This window comes from Mesoplodon bidens, assembly GCF_964165515.1.
Source record: "Mesoplodon bidens genome assembly, chromosome: 1".
Classification (NCBI taxonomy): domain Eukaryota; kingdom Metazoa; phylum Chordata; class Mammalia; order Artiodactyla; family Ziphiidae; genus Mesoplodon; species Mesoplodon bidens.
Window position 1 is genome coordinate 227,684,526 of NC_138176.1, and position 16,536 is coordinate 227,701,061.

Consider the following 16,536-nt stretch of genomic DNA (forward strand, 5'->3'; position numbering starts at 1 on the left):
TATAAGTGTTCGCCAGTCTGTGAGTCACCCACCCACCAGTTATGGGATTTGATTTTACTGTGATTGTGCCCCTCCTACCATCTCATTGTGACTTCTCCTTTGTCTTTGGGTGTGGGGTATCTTTTCTGGTGAGTTCCAGTGTCTTCCTGTCGATGGTTGTCCAGCAGCTAGTTGTGATTCTGGTGTTCTCACAAGAGGGGGTGAGAGCACGTCCTTCTACTTTGCCATCTTGGTTCCTCCTCTGTCTGCTTTTTAAAAAAAGGACTGCTTTATAAAAAATGTTTATTCATAAAAATCCTTAGTTGATGATAAGAGAGAATGTCAGGGAATTCATTTCAATTTTAAAATAGAAAAATATGAGTAGCTAAATATAAATTTATGTGTATTGACAAGGAAAAGTCTCAAGATATTCGTTCTCAGAAAGGAAATGCTCAGGATATTATGTATAGCATAGCATGGGCTCATGTGCACTTTAAGAATATTATATATGTGATTATATAGGTTTAAAGGAGAGTCTAGACTACCCATCAAACTATTAATAGTTTTCTACTATTTAGTCAAATTAAAGGACGGAAGAGGAATTTCATTTTTATTTCATTCATTATTTTAACTTTTACAACAAATACTAATTCTGTGACCAAAACTTTGAAAGACATGATAAAAGAACAAATTTGCAAATTTTAAAAATTGCAAAACTTATTTACTACTTTTTAGAATATTTTTGTTAGATTTAAATGATAAGGATTATATTAATGCCCTACATTGTTACTCTGAAAATGTATTGTTGAGTAGTGAATTTGCTTGTAATTTTTTATTTCTACCAAAAATTCCTAGAAAACTTATTTTCATGTGCTCTAAAGTTAGGTACTTTAAAAAATTGTAAATTCCTGTATCATTATTTCTGGGACAGAGATAGAATAACATAGAGTAGAATAACATAATTTAATTTTATCTGGGCAAAAGTAGAAGAATTCAGGAATCTGTAATCTCTACCTCTTTCTCTTTCTCTGTTCCTCCCCTCTTCCCTCCCTCCCCACCTCCTCTTTCTTCTTTCTCCTTCCTTTCTTCCCCTCATTCTTCCTACTCACACACATATACACAGCTATTTAAGGGGAAAATCGAAGGAAAAAAAGCATTTGAAACCAATAGAATTTTGGTATTCTTATTATTCCTATATTAATAGTCGAGTATTGTTCTTAAATCAGTGCCAGGTATCTCAGTTGTTTTCAGTAATCTACCAAAGTGCACAAAGCGTGAAATATGATTATGTGAGAGAGCTCATCTGGCAGTATATACACTAGCTAGATACGTCTTAAAACTTCCTCTAATAAGTAATAGTTAATAAACATGTCTGATAAATTTACTTTCTGGGGCTTCCCTGGTGGTGCAGTGGTTGAGTCCCCGCATGCTGATGCAGGGGACACGGGTTTGTGCCCCAGTCTGGGAGGATCCCACGTGCCGCAGAGCGGCTGGGCCCACGGGCCATGGCCGCTGGGCCTGCGCGTCTGGAGCCTGTGCTCCGCAATGGGAGGGGCCATGACAGTGAGAGGCCCGTGTACCACAAAAAAAAAAAAAAAAAAAAAAATTTACTTTCTGAGTCCTGATGAACCTCTAAGGGGGCTGACAATTTTCAGTTTGTTAGGCTAGCTTGTTTGAAGCCAAAAATGGTGTATGCCATATGCTCCAGCATTTGCACTTTGGATTGCTGTATTACTGTTTTTTTCTTTTGTTCTTTTTTTTCTTCCTAAACAAAGTATATCTTTCCACTTCTAGTGCACTCGACAAATTATCTCTGAGAAGCTGGGCCGTGGATCAAGAACTGTGGACCTTGAACTTGAAGCTCAGATTGATATATTAAGAGATAACAAGAAAAAATATGAAAATATTCTAAAACTGGCTCAGACATTGTCAACCCAGCTTTTCCAGATGGTGCATACCCAAAGGCAACTCGGAGATGCATTTGCTGACCTGAGTTTGAAGTCACTAGAACTCCATGTAAGATTATTTGAAATAACTATTGGGGGGGTGAGGGGGATGAAAATGGCAATAGGAGTATACTAAGAGGTAAGTTGTTACATTTCTGATTTGCTGAATTCTTAATAAAATTGTAATCTTGTGGTGTTCTTTAAGATATTTCATATAATTTTCAAGAAGGCCCAACTGACTTCTGTCACCATAGTGGTCCAGTTGTACCCTAAAGAAGATGTCATCTGGAGGTTTCAGGGGAAGGGAACTTGGTAGAGGAAAGGAAAAAGAGTACTCAGCCTGCTTGAGCCTAGAAAGAATCATAGCTATGTATATAGCTGGGCGTGGGTAAAAAGTAAATTCAGGCACCTATTGAAAATCCCCTGCATAGTCTCTGAATGTCCTGAGCAAAGAGTAGCTTGCTTGACTGGATTTGTGATACACTTTTACTGAAATCATTAGTGTAAAATTATGAATTTTAGAATGCAATTATTTTTCTGTATATATCTATGTAAGTATTCAGCAAAGCATTATTAACAACTTCTAATGATATCTTAAGTGACTCCTTTTATGTCTTTTTTTTTTCCTCACGTGGAGCGAAAAGGTACAGAAATTCCTTGCCTACAGACTTCTAACTTGCACAGTTAGATAATTTAGAGCATTAAATCAGTTGATAATATCTTGTATCTTGGACAAAGAAAGTTTGGCTACAGATGACAATGTTGAGAAAAACATTGAGATTCAATTCTAACTGAGTCATTAGACAGTCAAAAAGAAGAATGAAACTAATATTTAGAAAGCCGAGTTATCATAACAGCTGCAATTATTGAGTATCCACAATTTCAATATAATGGGCTAGGTGCTTTATAACCATTATATCATGTAATTTATCTAACACTGCAAGAAATGTTATCCCCTATTTATAGATGAGGAAGTTGAGGCCAAGAGAGGTTATGTAGTTTTTATAAACTCACAAAACGAATAAAAGATAGAATTGGAATTTATATCCAGGCTTTTTTGTTTCTCCACGATCTCTTTTTTTTTTAAATAAGAATTAATAGCATTTAAAAAAATATTTATTTTTTGGCTGTGTCGGGTCTTAGTTGCAGCACACAGCGCACAGGTTCTTTGTTGAGGTGTGCAGGCTCCAGGGCAAGTGGGCTCAGTAGTTGTGGCGCATGGGCTCTCTAGTTGTGGTGCGCAGGCCCAGTTGCCCCGTGGCATGTGGGATCTTAGTTCCCCAACCAGGGATTGAGTCAGTGTCCTCTGCATTGCAAGACAGATTCTTAACCACTGGATCACAAGGGAAGTCCCTTTCCAAGATCTCTTGCTGTCTCTTTAAGTGGAATCTTTAGATGGTCTGTGACCCAGAGAAAAATCCCCACAGTGTGGAGAGAGGTAGCCAGAGTATAGGGTCTGGGGAAGTGGTGCAGTAATGTTATCACTGATGCTATATTCAGTAGAACCTATTAATTATAATAGTTAACAGAGATTGGGGACTTACTCTACATCAGATACAGTGTTTTATATGTGTATTAGCTCATCTAATGCTCAGTCTTAGCTAGTAGTACTTTTATTATCTTTCTTTTACAGATGTGAAGTCCTTTTTTTTTTTAAAACAGAACTGAGAGGGTAATCCTCAGTATTCAAGTCCATTGGACCCAGTTTGAATTTTTGAGTTTTTTATTTGAGCATTTTAAACTCTTTGTAAGGATTGGTATTTCATGACTTTATTCTTTCTTGAAGGTCTTCCAATGAGAAAATTTACTTATGCTTTTAATAGAATAAAACTTGTTATCTTGCAACTACCATACGGGTCCATTAGAAATCAGACACGATATGGGATCTTAATGATCCTATTTTCCTATATCTTAAAACATTTTGCTGTTTCACCATCTTAGGAATTATTTCATTATTACTCATCAGTTTTTTCCTACCATGTTAAAGGTGACTAAGACAATAAGAAAACTAAAGAATGACAGCATTGCCTAGAAGAATGATACAATAGTGAGATAAATACTTTTTGTTTGTTTGCATTGCCAAAAAGAAATCTGGAGAAACTATTTATGTAGTTGTTGTTTTTTTTAATGTTCATGCAACACAATTAAGAATTTTGGGATTTTTCATTCTTGCACATAATGGAAAGAGACTACAATACCAGCTGAATACATTTCACAATTATTACACAAATCAGAAGATGACTGCAAAGAGATAGCACTATTGACTCTTAACAGTGATGGCAAAATTGATCATATCAGTGAAATTGCGGGCTATAAGTGTTCCAATGATGATATCCTAAGTGAATTTTCTTAAAGAGTCATTGAATAATAATGTATTTTTAAGGACAAAAGGAAATACGGTATTGTATTAGTCAAGATTCTCCGGAGAAACAGAATCAACAGGATACATAGCTATATAGAGATTTATTTTAAGAAATTGGTTCACATGATTGGCAAGGCTGCTACATCCAAAATCTGCAGGGTAGGCTGGCAGGCTGGAGACCCAGGAAAAGAGTAGCAGTACAAGTCCAAAGGCAGTCTGCTAGTAGAATTCTTTCTTGTCCAGGGTAGGTCAGTCGTTGTTCTATTAAGGTCTCCAACTGATTGCATGACACCCCCTCACGTTATGGAAGGCAGTCTGCTTTACTGACAGTACACCAATTAAAATATGTCTCATTCAGAAACACCCTCACAGAAACATCAGAATAATGTTTGACCAAATATTTGGACACTGTGACCCAACCAAGTTGATGCACAAACTATCCCAGGTATTTTCATTTAGTTAGTTGTTCAACAGGAACAACTCCAACAAGCAACATTTTTTTAAAGAATCTGGACCATCCTATTTTGCTAAGAAGACATGATACTACTTCTTTTATGATGTTTATGCACCAAAATATACTTGATATATTTGTTAGTGAACAAATGCTGGAAGTGTGTATACAAAAGTGATTTGAAGGAAATATATAATATAGAAATTTTTTTAAATTCATGGAATTGAACATTCTAATTGGTATTTATAAATGTAAAAGTAATGGTAAACTAGAACCTACTGGAGATGAGTTTGAAATCTGGAATCAGCATTTACAAGGAGGATGTTTCTGTATCATTCAAGGTTTTCCAGAGAAAGAGCATCAGTAGGAGATACCCACACACACACACACCCAAAAGATTTATTTTAAGGAATCGGCTGACACTATTATAGGGATTGGCAAGTCTGCAATCCATAGGGTAGACCAGAAGGCTGGAAACTTGGACAAGCTTTCTGTGTTACAGTGTTAAGATGGAATTCCTTCTTCTCCAGGAAACCTCAAACTTTTGCTCTTAAGACCTTCAGCTGATTAGACGAGGCCCATCATGTTATGGAGGATAATCTCCTTAAAGCCAACTTTAAACCACGTCTTCAGTGTTTATCATCGTAAATGTTGATCACATCACAAAATCTGCACCTTCATAGCAACATCTAGACTGATGTTTGACCAGACAGCTGGACACCATAGTCTTATCAATTGGGCACATAAAATTAACCATCACAGTCCACCCTTTGTCAGCTTAGCAGCACTTACATGCATCTCTTTAAACCACACTTAATCTCCAAATCAAGACAGTAAAGTCTTACTTCCACCTAATGTGATATAACTATCCTGTGTACTATCAAAGACACAGTAACTCTTTCCCTAGAAGATGATGCAAAGTCCTTGGGTGAGGATCACTTTTTTCCTTGATCTCCTGAAACTTAAATACTATGGTGTTAAGTTAATAATAGCTATATATCATGATATAAAGTCAATATATCTTATGTGATAAGGGAGGAAAGATAAGAGAGGGAAGAAAACAAAGGTACTTTACACACACACACACACACACACACACATTCATAACAAAGTAAGGAAGGAATAAGTATTATAGTCCTGGTGGCGCAGTGGTTAAGAATCCACCTGCCAATGCAGGGGACACGGGTTTGAGCCCTGGTCGGGGAAGATCCCACATGCCGTGGAGCAACTAAGCCCGTGCGCCACAAGTACTGAGCCTGCGCTCTAGAACCCAGGAGCCACAACTGCTGAAGCCCGCGCACCTAGAGCCCGTGCTCTGCAAGGAGAAGCCACCGCCCTGAGAAGCCCGTGCACCGCAACAATGAGTAGCCCCCACTGTCAGCAACTAGAGAAAACCTGCGTGCAGCAGCGAAGACCCAGTGCAGCCAAAAATTAAATAAATGAATAAATTTATTTTTAAAAAAAGAATTATAGTCCTCATTTCTACAAATGGTCACATGGCTGTAGCTTCTTCCATTTACCCGTTCCATACTGCATTTGCTCTCAGGTAGCACCTCAGTCTGTGGTGGTTCTTTGCCTGGTGAGGTGACCCAAACCATCATTCCTGAAAGGTCCAGACCATTGGCAGTCCTTCCTGAAGTGGGTTGTCGCAGTTTTCCATTGAAATTAATCACAGGACCTGGTAGTAGGGATCGCCTGGGTTCCAGGCGTACTCTTCCTTACCTCCATTGTGGAGGGGCAGTCCAAGTTCTTGGTAATCAGGATCAGTCACACCCGCCAACACTGTAACTCCCTTCGTTGCCTGTTGGTTCTTTTTGAGGAAAAGTTTATAGAGGACAGTGGTGAAGAGCTGGGGTCCACTTCCTTCCACCGTATGCCATATTAACTGAGATTTCTGGAAAATACATAGTGCAGGGGCTGGCACATAGGCGGCACTAGATAAGTTATGATGGTTATGATAGCTGTGGTTGAGATTGTGCCATTTGGGGGTTGAGGAAGAATTTATAGATTAGTCCAGTTTCTTCATTTTCTAGAGAAACAACCAATATCCAGCAGTAAAAAAAAAAGTCAAATCTCCTGAAGGGGATAGGAAATGATCTTTTAATGAATGCCTGTCGTCTGTCAGAAACTTTATACAGGTTGCCTTGTTACACTTCCTGTCAAGCTTGTAAGGGAATTATCTTCATTTTATTAGTAAGGAAATGGAGGCCCGAAGAATTTGAGTTATTCATGAGAGACACAAATCCATTGAGTGGCAGAATCAAGATATGAATTACCAAACTGTTTGAATTTCCTAACTAGACTTTTACCATTTCATCACATGCCTTCTTCCTCCTAGTTCTGTTGTACCATGGCACCTTATTAAGTTGCATTTTCTCAATTTAGAGGATAACATCTACATTGAGATTAGGAAAGTTTCCACAGTCCGAATTACTATCAATTATCAATTGGTTATTGTGATTCTAGTTTTTTACTGCTCTGTATTATTGTTTTAAATAACTCCTTTGTTATTAATTAGGTAATAATATCTATTACAAAAACTTGGTGTTTTAGGTCCAATCATATGCTTCTGTTATTTAGTCCTAATGTATAAGTTGAATGGGAAATGGTGGTCATTTATATTTGGTAAATTTACATGTGATAAATATTGTAAATAATGTAGGAGCTGCTGAAGAGAAAAAAAGTTCAAGTGTTTTGAAACTTGATTCTCTCTATATATAAAGCAAGTAAATTTTTAGATCAAGGAATTGTGTTGGCCTTTCTTCTTCACTGACAGATTAGAACTACAGCCCTGTTCTTGATATGTATACCCTTTGACTATTATAATAATGTGTAAAATACCCCTGTCCAACTGAAAATACTAAAATAACTTATCAACTAAATGAAGTTTGAGGCATGTTTTATTTTATTTTCATTGCCAAAAAAGCATATTTAATTATGTATTTATAATGCATATACATATGTATATTTATTTATTTATAGTGTCCTAATTGTTTTGTAACATTTACTACTATGTCTCTTGTACCTTACTATAAAAAAGCTTTTTTATTTTAGCCAATTAAGTTTCCAAATTATGCAATAAAATCTGAAGTTTTATACACATTTTCATCACAGAATTATGGGCGAGATTTACACTCATGAAACAGAACAGTGTCCATTTACTCCTCCTGTCTGCTTTGAATTTAGGGCTGTTTTTCTCATCTGTAAATATAGGATTCCAAATTCTGCTGTATAACATATCAATCTGCTGTGATTTCATCTTACAGTACTCTAGTTTTTTTGTTTATTTGTTGTTAGTAAAAGCACAGCTTTCTAGGTTATATAGATCTCCCTGTGGCTAAATTAGGACTTCTGGCATTTTCAGAGTTAATGTGGAATTGTGGATGTTGAGAACTTTTAGCAATGAACGGTGTTACAGGGATATGATACAATGACATATACTTTGTTATACAGTGAATAGAAAAACTATGATATTTATATCCAACTCAGTTTCATATTTTTCTTCCTCTTATTTGGTGATTTTTTAATTTTGCCTTTTACCTCTTAATGAACACCAAAGAAAATAATAACAGTTGTGTGAACTCTTTCTAAGTTTTTTTTTAATGTTTTCTCCTATATTCTATTTCCAGTAACATTTATTTAGTCTTGAGTATTGTAACTTAGCTTGTAAAAATGGTGCCAAAACTCTTCAGCTTTTCTGCCTTTTATTTTAGTTTTTACATACATTGATTGATAGTCCTCTTATGTAATCCTTATCTGCCAATATTTGCAAATCAGGGGGTCTACAATTTTGAAGACTGAGTTCCAAGTAAAGAGTTACATGGACCTCTCTTAGATGGAAAATGCTTTTAGCATAATAAAGATAATTTTACTTCCTGTATTTATTAATTATTGAATATTCTATCACCTGGAAATTTAATTGTACCTATAGCACTAACATTAAATTTGCCTCTTCTAAAATTCTAGTTAATTTAATATTACATTATTTTTTTCAGCTGAAATTTAAAAATGTTTTTTAACAAACTCAAAATTCTCAAATTGAATGATATATCTTATAATAAGATATATTATTGATAATAAGATACATTATCTTATAATAAGATATGATCAAAGTTTTTATTTGGTCAGATGTGTTCCTGATAATCTGTTAACTAATCAAACTTAGACTGGAAAGATTTCTCTGCTCAAAATTTAGAGTTAGTCCTTGCCATTCATATGTTAAGGAGTCATGTGTAATATTTGCTAAGCTAAGACTCAGTTTATTCAGGAAGAATGAACTAAAACTGGTGTTGAGTGATCCTTCCTCAGCTGTTTGTCCAGATAGATCTGAGCTTGGGAGTCAACTGGTTGCTAAGTTTACAAAGAAATGTGTATTGTTAATATTTATACTTTAAGGAGATTCAGTCAAAACACAAAAATTGCAATCTATTTTATGTCTGAAAGTTTTAGCCAATTGTTACCTAATTTGGTTGTGCAAGTTAAAGTTTCTCTGATTAATAATCTGCTATATTTTTCTTCTTAACAGCTGTGCTTACAGTATAATAGAAACAAAACGTAGAAATGAAAATAATTTTTCTAGTACAAAGTAGTTTCACTTTTTAAAATTATTTAATTTTAGCTATGCCTCAGAGCTGAGCAATTTGTTTTATTCGACTTTTTCTGTAATTCTGTAGCTAGTTGTGATTTAGATTCCTATTTATTTATTTAAACATTGAAAGAGAAAACTTCTAAAGCTAGATTTCTAAATCAGATATTTTCCCAATAGTGATATGTTTGAGATTTTCTTTAGTCACATTTACTAATTAGTAACTGGATAAATTAAGATGACTTTTTTGTTTTAGGAAGAATTTGGCTATAATGCAGATACACAGAAACTGCTGGCTAAAAATGGAGAAACTCTTCTAGGAGCCATTAATTTTTTCATTGCCAGTGTGAACACTTTGGTGAATAAAACAATTGAGGATACATTAATGACTGTGAAACAGTATGAAAGTGCCAGGTAGGTATAGATTTTCATTATATTGTCTGTTTTACCAGGTGGTACATAATTTGGTTAAGGTTTTGGGTTGCAAATAAGAGAAACTGACTCTGGCCAATATGGGCAGAAAAAGAATTTATTAGAAGGTTATAGGGTAGCCCACAGAGCTAACAGAAAGGCAGGAGAACAGATTCTAGAAACAAGCAAGAACCAAAGCCAAGTTAATGCCTCGGAAGAATCTAATTAGGGTACTTGATGCTGCTACAGCTCCCATAAATAAAAATTTCCAAAAGGCTCCTGAGTACTTTGCTTCATTGCGTTGAGAGTATACGGTTGAGCGTTGGCCATGTGCCCAAACCCTGCCTGCTAGGGAATAGGGAGGTGGAGGACTCCTGGCTCCAGCTTCCTTGGAAGAGGACAGGGCCCTGTGTTCTGCCAGGTAGATACCAGATGCCCTTTCTAATCTGGCCTAAGCCTGCCTCTTCAACCATACTACCACTGCTTCCCTCTAAGCAGTTACACTGCTTCTGCAACAGCCAGACTCATAGTTTCAATTTCTCTTGAATATACTAGCTCATTTCTGCCTCCATGATTTTGTTGATGTTGGTTATTCAGATTATAACCAGCCTTCAAACTCTTCCAAATTTTACCTTTTACATAAAGTATTTACCTTATATTTTCATAGTTTTTTATAATGCAGTGTTTTCATACATCTTTTTATACACACACACACACACACACACGATTTCTCTATCTCATAACCATCCTGTTAGGTAAACAAAATGCATCTTAATAGGTACTTAGAAATGTCTAAAAAGTAGCAGATCTACGATAGCATTTTTCAACTTTTGATTCCAGGCCCAATTTTTTTCCCCCACTCATTCCTGTCCCCTTTGAGTTTTTTTCCTCTGAACACTTTATTTCTTTATTTCCTGTTATATTTTTTATAGCACAGTTGAAGATAGTGCAAACTTTATTTATTTTTTTAATGTATCTAAGTAGTTTTAATATATAAAACACCATAGGGTCTCAACAAATTTAAGCTGTAAGAAAGAAATAGATTAAATTCTTGATTACTAACATTTCAGGGATGAAATCTAGCTTTAAGACCAAATGGCTTTTTGAAGACATTTTAGAATACATATAATGGTATGATTTTTAGAGAATAATATTTTAGAGAATAATATTTTTATAGTTCTTTTCTAATTTTTTGAAATCTTAAAGTAAATTAACAAAAGAATAATTATGTTTTAACAGTTTCTTGATGTATTTTACAGATTGTTTCCTTAGGAGTAATCTCCCAAGTGTTTCAAACATTTGTATGAGAGCAAGAAAGGTTTTTTTTTGTTAAAATGTATTTCTATAGATTAGAAATAAAACTTGTTGAATCTAGAGTAGGTCAGTCTTAAATAAGAAACAGTGAAACGTGATCTTTGTATTCTGAAATTTTTTATAGCATAGTTGAAGATAGTGCAAACTTTACCTTTTGGATATATAACTTTACTTTTGGCCTCTTGATGTAGTTTAATGATGTGAGAAATGCCTATGAAAACTCTAAACTCATCTAGACTTTTTGCTATTGAGTACTTATTCTTAAGTATATATGTCCTTATGCTTTATATAGCTAAAAGCCCAAACCATTTGGAAAGTTAACTTTTTTTTCTTAAAATTTATTGGTGGTAGTTATTGAAAACATTTTTGTACCTTATAAACACTTATACAATTCCAATTCAAGCTATAAAAAGTTACTACCTTGTTGTGTCTGTAGCTTGCCTTTTTACACACACCCTCCTGACTCTCCTGAAACTCTCTTTTTTTTTCTATTGAACTATAGTTGATTTACAGTATTGTGTTAGTTTCAGCTGCATAGCAAAATGATTCAGTTATGTATATATTCTTGTTCAGATTCTTTTCCTTTATAGGTTATTACAAGATACTGAATATAGTTCCCTGTGCTATACAGTAAATCCTTGTTGTTTATGTATTTTATATATAGTGGTATGTATCTGTTATCCCTCCCCCCCTTTCCCCTTTGGTAACCAAAAGTTTGTTTTCTATGTGTGTGAGTCTGAGTTTCTGAGTTGTAAATAAGTTCATTTGTATTATTTTTTAGATTCCACAAACAAGTGATATCATGTAGTATTTGTCTTTCTCTGTCTGACTTAGTTCACTTAGTATGGTAATCTCTAGATCCATCCATGTTGCTACAAATGGCAATATTTCATTCTTTTTTATGGCTGAGTAGTATTCCATTGTATATATGTACCACATCTTTATCCTTCATCTGTCAATGAACACTTAAGTTGCTTCCTTGTCTTGGCTACTGTAAGTAGTGTTGTTGTGAACATTGAGGTGCATGTATCTTTCTGAATTAGAGTTTTCATCTTTTCCAGATAAGAGCCCAGGAGTGGGATTGCTGGATCATATGGTAACTCTATTTTTAGTTTTTTAAGGTACCTCCATACTGTTTTCCGTAGTGGCTGCACCAATTTATAGTCCCACCAGCAGTGTAGGATGGTTCCCTTTTCTCCAGACCCCCTCTAGCATTTATTTATTATTTGTAGACTTTTTGATGATGGTCACTCTGACTGGTGTGAGGTGATATCTCATTGTAGTTTTGATTTGCATTTCTCTAATAATTAGAGATGTTGAGCAACCTTTCATGTGCCTAGTGGCCGTCTGTATGTCTTCTCTGGAGAAATGTCTATTTAGGTCTTCTTCCCATTTTTTGATTGGGTTATTTTTTTGATATTGAGTTGTGTGAGCTGTTTGTATATATTGGAAATTAAATCCTTGTTGGTCACATCGTTTGCAAATATTTTCTCCCAGTCCATACGTTGTCTTTTCATTTTGTTTATGGTTTCCTTTGCTGTGCAAAAGCTTATATTTGATTAGGTCCCATTTGTTTATTTTTGCTTTTGTTTATATTGCCTTGGGAGACTGATCTAAGAAAATATTGCTACAGTTGATGTCAGAGAATGTTTTACCTATGTTCTCTTCTAGGAGTTTTAAGGTGTCATGTTTTATATTTAAGTCTTTAAGCCATTTTGAGTTTGTTTTTGTGTATGGTGTGAGGGTGTGTTGTAACTTCATTGATTTACATGCAGTTGTCCAGCTTTCCCAACACCACTTGCGGAAGAGACTGTATTGTCTCCATTGTATATTCTTGCCTCTTTTGTCAAAGATTAATTGACCATAGGTGTATGGGTTTATTTCTGGGCTCTCTGTTCTGTTCCATTGATCCATATGTCCATTTTTGTGCCAATACCATGCTGTTTTGATTACTGTAGCTTTGTAGTATTATCTGAGGTCTGGGAGGGTTATGCTTCCTGCTTTGTTCTTTTTCCTCCATATTGCTTTGGCAGTTCTGGGTCTTTTGTGGTTCCCTACAAATTTTAGGATTATTTGTTCTACTTCTGTGAAAAAAGTCATGGGTAATTTGAATAGTGATCTCATTAAATCTGTAGATTGCTTTAGGTAGTATGGCAATTTTAATAATATTAATTTTTTCCAATCCAAGAGTATGGAATATCTTTCCATTTCTGTGAGTCACCTTCAATTTCCTTTATCAGTGTTTTATAGTTCTTAGCATATAGGTCTTCCACCTCCTTGGTTAGGTTTATTCCTAGGTTTGTTTTATTTTTGTTTGTTTGTTTTGTTTGATGTGATTTTAAACGGGATTTTTTTTTTATGGAAGGTTAACTTTTGATCTTTGCACAAGAAAAGATGCTTCTATCCTATGCTGTGTTTGTAATTTTCAGTTTAGTATTAACATACTAAATCAGATTCTTACCAGATCTAAATCAGATTCTTAATGACTTAGACGGTCAAGACAAATAGCTGTGGTTGTCAGGTGGGAGAAGGACACAGATGGATCTGTGTGCCTTATTTAGGTTTTGGGCTTGTTTTTTTATTTTTCTTTATTGTTTGAAGTATTTACTAACATAGTATTAAAATCAGAAGGTGGGAAAAAAGAAACAGAAGAAATCTATCAATATGATTTTCCTCAATAACATTGCAGGAATGTCTCAATAAGGTATCTTTCAGTGGGACTTCCTTCAGTTCCCAGTAATGGGTTTTCCAGTCTCTGTTTAAATCCTTTCATGGGCATTGCCAGTATTTTTCAAAGTATATACATTATCTCAAAGTCTATACATTTATTATGTAAATTTTTCACTTCTGTAAACTGTTTGATTCTTTTCCAAATCTATTCCTATTCTTAGTATCCTAATTTGTTTTCCCTTTTACCTCTTTAATCATTTTAAGCATTCTTATTTTCTAGTCTAAAAAGATTATTTTAAATATGTGCTTTTGAAGATGAAAATTCTTTTGTTCCAAAAGTATCCCCTATCACTTCCCAGTTAAGAACTACATGAATCTAGTTTCTATAGACTTTGTAATTGTCCACCTGTCCTGAAATATATTTTAGCTACTATTTTTAGTTTCAGGTATTTTAAAATATAAAATATGTTTCATTTGAAATATGTCATATGTTTCTCTTCAGCCTTAATTCCTAACATGCTTTTAAAAATATTAACCCATATTAAAGAAAGACAAATATATTAGATGTCACTGTTCATACAGAAAACATTTTATATTAAATTTGCGAAGGAGAAAAATAAGCCTCTAGAGGTTAAATGGTTTGTTCCCAGGAATCAATTTCAAAGCCAAAATGAAAACCCATGGACTCCTTACCTTCTATTTTTGATCATTAGGCCTCAAGCCTGAACTGGACTAATCTCAAATTTTCACATCTAATTATAAAAAATAAGTTTCATGTCTTATGATGAGGAATCTGACTTAATGTACAATGTGATATAAAATCTCAATTTATCCAATGTATAGGTTTGTTTAAAACTTGAGCAAAATTATAAACCAGGTTATATGTACTTGGTAGCTGGTTATCAGGAAACCTTTAGAATACCTCTGTGTGTACTTTAAAAACCAACAACAGTAATGACCTCATCCCATAATTTATTCTCTTTTATTGAAATTGCAATATATGATTTTATTCATTAAGCTTAGCCTGGTGGTTAACTTTTCTGTACATTTATGGAGTAGCTGCGGCATTGACTAGTTGTAACACTAAAACATTGTCTACTGAGGGATAACACTGAAAAAGAACCCCAGATTAAAAGTTTCTCAGTAGCTGAATTTTCTTCTCTGTCAAAACCAGAATTTATTGAGTTTTAGGGCAAGGGTCAGCTATTTGATCAGCACAAAAAGTGGCAGTTTAGGCAAATGTCCGGGTGGCCTTTTAATGCTCCCTATTATGTATTGTACAAGTATTTCCTAGCTGTCTGGTGCTTCGTGTATAGAAAATCTTATAACAGCCCATTCAACACTTCTCCATAGCAGCACCAACAAGGGAGCCTATTGTGGTCAAAACTTTTCAGATGTGGACACCTGCTCTCTAGAAGTTTTATAGAAGCCATAAAGTAACCAGCTATCACTAACTTTATTGGTATGGACTCAGGGCAGACTGGCAACCTTGAAGTGAAGAGTTGCATTTTGAAAACTTAGTATACTTCTCTTCCTAGTGTTAATGAGCACTGTTAGATAAGCTCTTAGGGGAAGTTTTAGTTTGACACCATCTACAAACTGGATATAAATGAAAGGATATAAGGTCAGTATTATAGCTTTGACTGTGTTTAAATTAACTGCTGTTATTTAAAAGTATACCCGAGGCTATGAGGAATATTTGTCTTCACATTAAATCACCACACATTACTGTTTATTTTTGTCTACTTCTCTCTCATTTTTTACTGTTTTTAGTATGTTTGCTTCAGGCCATCCCTCTTCTAATTTGGCTGAAATAATAAGCACTCTAAAAATATTAGTTATTAGCAGGTGTCCCAAGTACTTTGTACATATATTTTTTTGTGGAGATTATCATTCCCATTTGTAGATGAAAAACTGAAGCAGAAAGAGAGAAAAAAAAACTAGCTCAAGACATTAGAGCCAGTGAAGGGCCGAGTGGTCATGCAGTTTGGCCACAGATCCCATGGGATTTAACTTGCCATTCCCATGTCAGTCTTGCCTCCTGAATTTTTAGTAACTGTCTCCTCCTCCTTAACGTCACTGCCATTATACTTCCTGATTCAGTGACTCATTTCTCTTTTGCCCAGTCTTCTAATTGGTTTCCTTGCTTCTGATTTCTTAATCTTCTACTCTGGTCCATCCTCCATGCCTTATATTACCACTAGAGTCACCTTTCTATCCTGAGAATGTGTCACTTTCTAGATTAAAGTTCTTCCATGGCTTTCCATCACTTGTCCTACTGGAGTCAATCTGATCCCTTTAATATGGCCCTGCTTAATCTCAATCCTGCCTTCCTGTCTGATACTAATTCCTTTCGTTATCTTATTCCAACTTCAGGTTCTAAATTATTGAATTACTTCCCAAATATGTCATGGTAACTTACAGATCTATGCCTTTGTTCATGCTGTTCTCTTCCTGAAATATTCTACCAATTTCCCGGTCCCAATCCACCTCATAAACTCTTACCATCCTTTGAAATTTAATTGTTTTAATTCTTTTCTGAGATGCCTCTTCAGATACCTGATTAAGTAATTCTTCCTCTTGATTTCCACCATACCTTATCTTCCTTCCCCCATGGCAGTATCCATTATCTCATTTTGTTGTCTGTTTAAGGGCTTCTCTCCCTCTAGGCTGTTAGCTTCTTGAAGATAAGCTATGAAGATGAGCAGATAGTTTTCCTTTCTAGCACAGTGCCTGGAACATAGTTAATACTTAATGTTTGTTGAATGAATCATTGTATCAATGAATGAACAAATGATATGCTTTTGACCCTGAAAGA

General features: G+C 35.0%; 1 protein-coding gene across 5 annotated transcripts in view; it reads left to right on the plus strand.

The window, feature by feature from the left end:
- ARFIP1 (ARF interacting protein 1) overlaps positions 1 to 16,536 on the plus strand; it is a 124,537-nt gene that overhangs the window by 76,232 nt on the left and 31,769 nt on the right. For all 5 annotated transcript variants that reach the window (XM_081238505.1, XM_081238504.1, XM_081238501.1 and 2 more), the window contains 2 exons: positions 1,774 to 1,995; positions 9,580 to 9,737. In XM_081238505.1, coding sequence (XP_081094631.1) covers positions 1,774 to 1,995; positions 9,580 to 9,737 — 380 coding nt within the window. The remainder of the gene's footprint in view (positions 1 to 1,773; positions 1,996 to 9,579; positions 9,738 to 16,536) is intronic.